This window comes from Nematolebias whitei, chromosome 15 (assembly GCF_014905685.2).
Source record: "Nematolebias whitei isolate Nwh7 chromosome 15, NemWhi1, whole genome shotgun sequence".
Lineage (NCBI taxonomy): Eukaryota > Metazoa > Chordata > Actinopteri > Cyprinodontiformes > Rivulidae > Nematolebias > Nematolebias whitei.
Genome location: NC_056512.1, coordinates 41,492,319 through 41,502,757, shown reverse-complemented (window position 1 = coordinate 41,502,757; position 10,439 = coordinate 41,492,319). Strand labels below are relative to the sequence as shown.

At 38.2% G+C, this 10,439-nt stretch overlaps 1 protein-coding gene across 1 annotated transcript; it reads right to left on the bottom strand.

The window, feature by feature from the left end:
• Nucleotides 1-5,853: 5,853 nt before the first annotated feature.
• pheta2 (PH domain containing endocytic trafficking adaptor 2) lies at nucleotides 5,854-9,995 on the bottom strand. Its single transcript, XM_037688714.1, has 4 exons — nucleotides 9,958-9,995; nucleotides 9,369-9,457; nucleotides 8,976-9,276; nucleotides 5,854-6,341 (listed from the first exon to the last, which is right to left on the bottom strand). The coding sequence occupies exons 1-4, from the start codon at nucleotides 9,989-9,991 to the stop codon at nucleotides 5,959-5,961; spliced, it is 807 nt and encodes a 268-aa protein (XP_037544642.1). The 5' UTR covers nucleotides 9,992-9,995; the 3' UTR covers nucleotides 5,854-5,958.
• Nucleotides 9,996-10,439: the final 444 nt, after the last annotated feature.

The following is a 10,439-nucleotide window of genomic DNA, read 5'->3' as shown; positions in this document are numbered from 1 at the left end:
CAGACAGTCAGTCATACAATCAGATAGACAGACATACAGACAGACAGTCAAACAGACAGACACAGACTGACACAAACAGACAGAGAGACAGTCAGTCAGACAGACAGTCAAACAGACAGTTAGACAGACAGACAGACACAGACTGACACAGACAGACAGAGAGACAGTCAGTCAGACAGACAGACACGGGCACACACAGAGACAGACTGACACAGACAGACAGACAGACAGTCAGTCAGTCAGACAGACAGACAAACAGACACAGACAGACAGTCAAACAGACAGTCAGATAGACAGACAGACACAGACTGACACAGACAGACAGACATTCAAACAGACAGACAGACAGTCAGTCAGATAGACAGACAGACAGTCAGACAGATAGACACAGACAGACAGACGAACAGACACAGACAGACATTCAAACAGACAGACAGACAGTCAGTCAGATAGACAGACAGACAGACAGTAAGATAGACAGACAGACAGACAGACACAGACAGACAGACAGACAGACAGACAGACAGACAGATAGATAGATAGACAGATAGATAGATAGATAGATAGATAGATAGATAGATAGATAGATAGATAGATAGATAGATAGATAGATAGATAGATAGATAGATAGATAGATAGATAGATAGATAGATAGATAGATAGATAGATAGATAGACAGACTGACACAGACAGAAAGACACAGACAGACAGACAGTCAGTCAGTCAGATAGACAGATAGACAGACAGACAGACACAGACAGATAGATAGACAGACTGACACAGATAGACAGACAGACAGACACAGACAGACACAGACAGATAGATAGACAGACAGACACAGACAGACAGACTCATGTGTAAATGGTTTGTTTCGGCCGACCACAGCTCGCCTCATATTTCTGTTTTTGGACTTCCTGTTTCTGCAGCTTCCTCTGTTTTAGTCAAATTCTTCTTCACTTTTCTGCCTCCAGAGTCGCTGTCTGCACAAAAGATGGAAATTACGACTCCGTCAGCAAAATATCTCATGGGTCACATCTCAACAATTGTCAGATGCACTTTCATGACGTATGAACTTTTGGAGCTAACTCGGTTCAAGATGGCCACCACAGCCAACTGACCCTAGAAGACCAACAAATGGCCGGAGCTTGGTCCAGTTTACAGGCGCTGAGCTAAAATTTGACGTGGTAGTAGCTGAGAGTCGTCTACAAAGTTTACTCTGACCATGAAACGTCGTAACGTTGCATTAGACGTCGTTTAACGTCGTTTTTAAAGGTTTGACCAAAACAGCCAGAACTCCATTGTTTCTCAGCACGACGTGATCTTGGTGTAAAAGTCTGTGAACGTTTATGAAGCATTCACTCTGTTGTGATCCAGTTTGGTTTCGTACGTTTCTCAGCACGACGTGATCTTGGTGTAAAAGTCTGACATGAAACTGGGCGGGCGATAAGCATTCCTCCAGAACGAGCTACACTTTTACCGTGTGAACGTTTATGAAGCATTCACTCTGTTGTGATCCAGTTTTGTTTCGTACGTTTCTCAGCATCTTTCTCGTTCCACAACTTTTGTTCTATTTCAACAAATCATGAATCAAAACGTTCGGCTCGTTCAGGACAATCTTGCTGTGACCGTTGGTATTGGTGCAACTTTAGCTTTTTGAAACATTTAGCCTTTTCTGACATTTTTTTGTCTCAGAAAATGAATTGAGCTCATTTTACATCCTTCAGATCTTTAGATCTGTTACAACCTTTTACTTCTCCTTTCATGTTTTGTTCTGCTTTAACTTCTTTCTGCTTCTTTGTGTAAATTTAAACATTTTTCCAGCTAATTTCAGCTAATTTCAGCTGTTTTTCAGCTGTTTTGTGCACCTTTCAAATTATTTATGCTAAGTACAACATTTTGTGCTTCTAACTTCTTTCTGCTAAATTCAGCTTATTATGCTCCTTTCATCTTATTTCTGCAAGTTTAAGCTTTTTCTACAATTTCAGCTACTGTTTAGCTGTTTTCATGCAGTTTTTTTCCTTTTGAGCTAATTCCACATTTATTGCACTCATTTAAACTTTTTCAGCCTAATTCAGCAAAAATGTGCTCTCTCCACATCCTTCTGATAAATTAAGCTTATTCCTGTTTTTTTTTTTAGCTACTTTTCTGTTGGTTTTTACTCATTTCAGCTTTTTTCAGATAATTTCCACTTTTTTGTGATATTTTTTGCTCTGTTCAGCATAATTGGGCAAACATGCTCTTTCTGCTTTCTTCTGCTAATTTAAGCCTATTCTACCATTTCAGGTAGATTTTTAGCATTTTAAGCTAATTTAAGCTGTTTTCAGATAAATTCCAGTTTTTCGTGGTAATTTCTGCTACTTTCAGCCTAATTAACTTATTTTTGCTAATTTCAGATAGTTATGCTCCTTTCAGCTTTTTTTCTGCTAGTTTCAGCTTTTTCTGCTATTTCAGCTGCTGTTTAGGCTCACTGGGTTTAACCCGAGGCCGAATGAAAATTTAGTTATTTTTATGTTAATTTGAGCTTTTTCAGCTATTTCAACTTTTTTGTTTTAGCTCATTTGAGCTCTTTCACTATAGTTTAAGCTTCTTTCTGCCTTTTCAGCAATATTTTGATAATTTCAGCTTTTTTAAGCTTATTTCCTAATTTTTGTGCTCATTTCTGCTTATTTAGTCCAGCAAATATGTGTTATTTATGCTTTCTTCAACTAATTTAGGCTTGTTCTTCCATGTCAGCTACATTTCAGCCTGTTGATTTGCTAATTTCAGCTGTTTTTCGGCAAGTTCTTTAGCAATAAGTATTTACACTGCATTTTTGCAGGAAATGCAATTTCTCTATTTATATTTGTCCAGTGTGGACTCGTGGCTGATTCTACAGAACAATAAAAAAAATCAGCTACAATCAGCCGAAGTGGCTGAAAACAGGACGTCTGTGGAAGATTCGTTTGGGATTAAGAAGTTAGACACGTTTGATGTTTTTGTACATATTTACTCTCAGATTTTATTTATTTATTTTTATTTACTCTCAGATTTGTCAAGTAAGGTACAAAAATGAAGAGATTGGTCAGATTGAAACGATAAAGTGATCAGAAGTTTTGGGGAAGCTGCGCGTGTTTGAATCTCCCAGACGTTTATTCTTGAAAGGACTATGCACGGTTTTTTTCCAGATTCATTCGAGCGTTTTGTTTACATCAAGTGCGTACCCACATTTCAGACTTGCGTTGTAACACAGCTGGAAAACTACCAGAGTTGAAACTGCACCGTTTGATTCAGTTCAAGATAAACTTTTTGTGATTGGTTTCATTTTTTGTAACGAGCACTTTTACAAAAGGAGTTTAAAATGATGTCAACATTCAGGACCGAAGACAGAAGCATGAAGTAAAGTCTCATTTTAAGAGTTACACCTCTCTTCTCCAACACCTGATCTTTGTGTCCAGTTCAAGCTGAATATGTGAAATAATTAAAGTTTATTCATTGGGAACTTATCCTCGTATTGTAAAGAAAATGTAATTTAAATCTGCAACATTCATCAGCAGCTTCACTTTTAGTGTCTGACGACTCAGTCTGCAGCTCCCTCTGCTGTCCTGATCCTCTGCTGAACGTCGAGTTTGAATCTCATGAAATGTTTGAGGTTTTATCTCAAATAAAACGTCCAAAGACGTGAACGCTTGTGGAGTTATTTCTACAGCAGCCTCCCACATTTCCCTCTCTTCAAGAAGTTTACAAAAACTATCACGTTTTAAATTAAAGTTAATTTTAATTTGAGTAAGGCACATTCTTTGACTTTTAGCTCTGACGTTCAAACGCTGTATTTAATTTAATATTGTTTATGCTGTAAATAACAGAAACTGTCAGTAATAATGTGACGATGCAGCTCATCACCAGTTTGAGTCTAAACTGTAAAAAAAAAAACAATTAAAAGATAAAAAGAAGTGCAATTAAAAACAGTTTTTTCCTACTTTTTGTGTCTTGTTGATTTGATTTTCTAGGTTCATTTCTGTTAAAATTATTTAAAATTACTTTTAATGTTTAAATTAACCCTTTTTATATGTTTTACTGTGTTTTTCTGTGTTATGTATTGTTGATTTAATATATTTTTAACTCGTGAAAAGCGGCTGAGTATTTAGAAAAGCGCTGTACAAATAAAATGTATTATTATTATTATTTATTATTAGTAATCTCTGCGTTTTAATTTATGTATCCACATGTTCTGCTTTCTTTCTTTTTTGTTGTTATTTTGTGTTTCTGGCAGTTTCAGCTTCCTGTTTCCTGCTCGTTACTCACCTGTGAACAAAGCGTAATTATCCCAGCTGTTCTCATTTACTAATCACCCCAGCCCGTTCAGATTTCAGATTTATTGTTGTTCAAATCTCACATTAAGAACAAAATAGAGACTGTTAGGGCTCTGTGGAAATAAAGAGACAATTAAAAAAATAAAATAAAACTGGCTTTAAAAAGCACAAACAGGAGATGTGTCCAGCTGCACATCAGAAACAACAGCTAATCATGAGCAGCACCAGCCAGTGGAGAAGCCAGGGGGTGGCCATTGGTGGCCTTTGACATCCTTAGTCCCCCGCCGGCCACTCCAACCTTGGTTGGCAACGTTTTTGTGAAACCATTTCTATCTGCAGGTGTTCAGTCCGACAGCGCTGCTCCAACAGGTAAAACATCAACGACCAACGCTACAGAAGAACAAGTCAGAGTGACTGAGGGGGCGGAGCTAACATAAATAACTATTCAATTCAATTCAAAAATACTTTATTAATCCCAAAGGGAAATTAAATGTTGTAACGTTATCCTCATTTCATTAAGAGATGCTATAGATATTGATAGCTGTAGGCAGGAAGGTCCATCCCACAGCTGGCCGCAGATGTCGTCTGATCCGTCCACCCAGACTCAACTGGCCCATCAGTCCCCCCGGGCTGCAGGACCACCCAAATGCAGGACTGACCTCCTCCCGGAGCAACGACTGCTCCTTCCAGCAGCCTGTCGAGCTCCTCGTCGCTGCATACAGCCGGCCAGGGGACGACCCCGATCCTTCTGCTGTCACGAGCCGTGTTTCCTGCCAGCTCCAGGATCTCTGTGGTCAGGCACTTGAGCACAGCCGGCAGGTAGATGGGAATGCATCCACGGCACCACCTTTCCAATTCATATGAGATTTGGGGCTGTAGTTGAGATGTTATTTGAGTTTTTGAGATGTTAATCAGCTGCTCCTGGTTGTAGAAAACCAGCTTTATCTCCCAGTTGTTCAACCTGTGCTGTACCTCTGATGATCTCATCCCTAATCTTGTAAATTTCAATCATCTTCCAGTTGTCTCCTGCGGACGTCTTAAATGTTTTCTGTGTTCACACTCTCATTAGCTCCCGGCTCACCTCTTCTCCCACCTGTTTTTGTTCTGCACGCTCAGAGTCGGGTCCTCGTGCCCGACTCCGCTGCTCAGCCTCGAGGTTTCTCACCTGCAGCTTTGTTACGATCTGTGCATCTTCCATCACAGAAATATGACAATGATTTATTAAAAAAAAACTTAAGCTGCTCATTTTTCTGTTAGTAAAAACATGTTAAGAGTTTAGAGAAAGTACTGGTTGCACTCTGGATAACTGATGTAAAAAAAACAACTTTACTGAATCCCCTCAACAAACAGATCCAGTCATTTCAGTATAATCTGCTTTAATTATTTTTATTTCGTCCTACAATTAAAATAGTTAACGTTTGAAATTAAAACCACATTTTGCACCATGATTTTTAGCATTTTGTTCATTATTTAATTGGTAAAGAGTGATTTGAGTCAACAAACCGGTTTTATTTATTTGCACTCTGAACATACAGCTTCAGGTCTCAGGTGTTTGCTGCTGTCGGGGATTATAAAGAATAACGAGCTCATCTGTGAATAAATGAAAAGATATAAAACTTGAACAGAAATATTCTCTGATTCACATCAATTTCCCTTAAAAAGTCTTTAGTCAGCCGAGGTCGATGAGGTCTCTGCCGCCGTCCTCCGGTGCCGGTCGGCTCCTCAGCCACTCCTCTCTCACTTTCTTCACCTCCTGACCATAAAAGTCATGAAGTTTACTGAACTCCACGAGTGGATCGGACCCCACCAGAGGCCATTCTCCGTACAGAGGGGCCGGTCCGTTGAGCGGTGTGACATAAGCGTTCCTCCTCTGCCACAGTTTGGGCACCACTTTGGTCGGTACTGAGGCAGCTTGAAGAACCGAGCTGGCGCTGAAGCTTCTCCCTTCTCTGACGGCAGCAGATGTTCCTCCTGCAGCCCAGAGGCTGTTTGTGGACAGACTGAGGAGGCCCACAGAGGAGGGGGGGTCACTGGAGCCTTGTTGTTTAGCTTCTGCAGGAACGAGAGGGAAAATTAATTTACAGTTTTAATATTTGTTTTCAAGCCATGGAGAAATGTGTCGAAAGGCTAAACATTTAGCTAACAGTCCTGACGACAGAAACACAATTATTCAAGATTTTTATTATTGTGTGAATGTTTATGAAGCATTCACCATTTTTCGGCTCATTCCTCGTCCTGCAGTTTTCAACTTTTTCAACAAATCATAAATCAAAACGTTCGGCTCTTTCAGGACAATCCAGCTATGACTTCTGGCATTGGTGCAACTTTAGCTTTTTGAAATATTTAGCCTTTTCTGCCTTTTTTTTTTCCTCATAGAAAAATGAACTGAGCTCATTTGACATCAGATCTTTAAATCTGTTTACAACCTTTTACTGCTCCTTTCCCGTTTTGTTCTTCTTTCAGCTTCCTTGTGCAAATTTAAACTTTTTCAGCTACTTTCAGCTGTTTTGTGCTCGTTTCATTTTTTTTTCTGCTAACTACAACATTTTTGTGCTTCTTCTAACTTCTTTCAGCTTGTTCTGCTCCTTTCAGCTTATTTCTACAAGTTTCAACTTTTTCTACTATCTCAGCTACTATTTATCTGCTTTTATGCTAAATTGAGCTTTTTCCTCTAATTCCAATTTTTTTGCACGCTTTTAAACTTTTTCAGCCTAATTCAGAAAAAATGTGCTCTCTTGACTTCTTTCTGGTAATTTAAGCTTCTTTCTGCTGTTTTAGCTACTTCTTAAGTGTTTTTTTGTTGTTTGTTTCTAATTTCAGCTTTTTTTCAGATAATTTCCACTTTTTGTGCTTATTTCTGCTTCTTTCAGTAAAAATGTGCTCTTTCTGCTTTCTTCTGGTAATTTAAGCTTGTTCTACCTTTTTTGGCTACTTTTGTTGTTGCAATTTTTAAGCTAATTTCAGCTGTTTTCAGATAAATTCAAGTTTTTCATGCTAATTTTGCTACTTTCAGCCTGTTTAACTTCTTTCTGCTAATTTCAGCTTGTTTTGCTCCTTTTCAGCTTTTTCTGCTATTTCAGCTACCTTTAAGCTGTTTTGGGGCTAAATTTAGCTTTTTCAGCAAATTCCACATTTTCTGAGCTCATTTCACCTCCCTTCACTTCCTTCTGGTAGTTTAAGCTTTTTTTCTGCCTTTTCAGCTACTTTTCTGCTTTTTCTTTTGTTTGTTTGTTGCTAATTTCAGCTGTTTTAAGCTAATTTCAGCTGTTTTTCTCCAAGTTCTTCAGCAGTAAGCATGCACACTGCATTTTTGAAGGAAATGTATTTTCTCAAATTTTTACATTTTGGTTTTCTGTTGGATTTTTTTTTCTTTTGAGGATGTCGAGGGCAAGAATGAGAATGTTTTGTCTACGTTTGACATAAACCCTAAAGGGTCTCACTGCAAAGTCAGTTAGGCCTGTCAAAAATAATTCCTTAGGTAAGAAACTAAATCCACATTTTAATTTTTCTCTTACGTGTCCTTAAAAATCTAAATGGCTGCCAACTACCAAGTGTTTGTTAACGTGGAACTTTGTTTACATTGAGTGTGTACCTGCAGTCCTGCACTTCAGCATTGCTTATCTAGATCTAGATCTGGAAAACTACAAAGGTAAAATATTTCCTACTGCACTGTTTGATTTAATTCAGGTTCATCTTTGATATAGTTCAGGATAACTTTTGCTCTAGTTTAGCATTATCTATAATATAACTTAGTATAATCTTTGATAGAATTTGGGATAACCTTTGGTATAATTCAAATTTACCTTTGATGCATTTCAGGAAAACATCTGATTCTGTTGAAGTAACATTTAATATAATTTAGGATAACTTTTGATGTAGTTCGTTATAACCTTTGATATAGTTTGGGAAAATTGTTGGTATAGTTCAAAATAATATCTGAAATGGTTCAGGAGAACCTTGAACCTTTGATATAATTTGAGGTGACCTTTGACAGATATTGGGATAGTTCAGGAAAACATTTGATTCCTTTCAAGTAACCTGGTTGGCAGGCCACAGACTGATGAAGTCTTCTGGATGGAAGACCGAACGTTCCTACCTTAAAGAAACTGGTCCAGATGACATGATTTAACCTTTTTTTTTTGTTATCTACCTGGATGATTGAGCCTACAAACCTTTTTTTTTAACCTTTAATATAATTTAGGATACATTTTTGATGTAGTTCGTTATCGCCTTTTGATAGAGCTTGGCTTATTCCTTGATATAATTCAGGCTAATCTTTGATTTAGTTCACAATAATCTTAAATATAGTTTGGTATAACATTTGATACAGTTCAGGTTAATCTTGGATTTAATTCAGACTAACGTTTGACAGAGATCAAAATAACATTTGTTTGGAATAATCTTTAATATGCGTAGTTCAGGATAATCATTACTATAGTCTGGGATAACCTTTGATAGAGTTTGGCTTATTCTTTGATACAATTCATGCTACTCTTGGATTTAATTTAACGTTGGGATTAACCTGTCTAAATAAAGTTGAATGAATTCAGGCTAACCTTCGATAGAGTTCGAAATAACATTTAATATAGTCTAGGATCTTTTTTGATGTAGTTTGGGATAACTCACTGTTTATGTTTTAATTTGCAACGAGTGCCTTTCATCAGGAAGACAATCTTCCTCACTCACCTTCGTATTCCCTCCCCAGATCTCTCACCAGCTGGGAGAGGTAACAGTGTCGGGCCGAGAACAGCGCTTTCACCCAGCTCTCCTGAGAGCGATGATCTGCTGCTAAGAACCTGTAGGTTTTGAGTCCAGGTCCGAAGACCAGAGCGAAGGCAAACTGTTGGTGGGACTCGGAGCGCTGGACCGTGCAGCCCTCCAGCACAATGACGCCCAGCAGGTGCCGGTCGGCCGGACGCTCCTGGTAGAAGAGCAGGTTGGCCTTCAGGACGAACCACCGCTGCTGGAAGGTGCCAGTCCGCTCTTTCTGGGAAGTCGGATTAAAAAAGAAACTCTTTTAAATAATCTGATGTGATCAGAAACCTAATCTGGGATTTGGATTTATGTTGTTTTGAAAACCTTCTTGTAGAGATATCCCTCTTTATCCACTGGAGAGGTGCAGGACAGGTAATGGGTCAGAATCTTCTCATGGAGCTTCATCCCAACTTCTGAATAAAACAGTTACATTTTGTTCATCTGTCAGCAAAATATCTAAAAAAAAAAAAAATGTCTATAGCTCAAACAGTTTGACAAATATTGAGATGAAATTTGTAGTGGTAGTAGCTTAGTCATTGATAATATTAACTCTCAGCGTAAGATGTCACATAAATGATTCCTAATCAATTCATTACATTATATTTAAATTATTTTAATGCTTCAGTAAAATTTTTGAACTGTTCTGTGTTTGACTCGTGATGTTTAGTTTTAACTTTATTTTAATTGGAGCACATTAAATAATGCGTTAATTTATGTTTTACTCCTGTTCAGTTGTTTAAAATACACACACAAATATGTATAATATACATTATATATAGATAAACTAAAGTAAATGACTCTCTTCACATTCAGACATGAACGGTCTAAACCTTTGAGTCATAATCCACTATTTTTAATCTTGTTCAGTGATTTTTACATTTAAATCAAATAAAAACAACGTTGTTCGACTTACCTCTGAGCCGAGTCCCTCGCAGACTTAATTTCATTTCTCTTTGCGGAACATGTTTCCATTAGCTTCGTGTCGCTCGCCAGTTGTTTTCCACCGGGTTTGATTCAACCAGAACCAGACAATGTTGGACTATTCAGCTTCAGGTTACCAACTCCTCTCACGGGAACCGGAGGATGGGTGCTGAAATATAAATAACTCGACCCACTTCCTGGTAACAATATCCTGACACATTATATTCTCTCTTGAGATGCTGGGTTGAACCACGCAGAGTAAAAAAAACAGCTGTGACAAGAAGTGTTACCTGGAACTGAAATGTTAAATGTTGAAGTGTCTCTGCCTCCGCTCTCTCACTTCTGCTTTTCTTTCAACTTTTCTTTATAGGAGTTTCATTTGAAGGCATGCAGAGGTGGACGATGCTCCAGGGAGATGTCCTGTTCAGACCTGATGAATATTCATTTATGCAAACCAAAGCAGCAGACATCCAC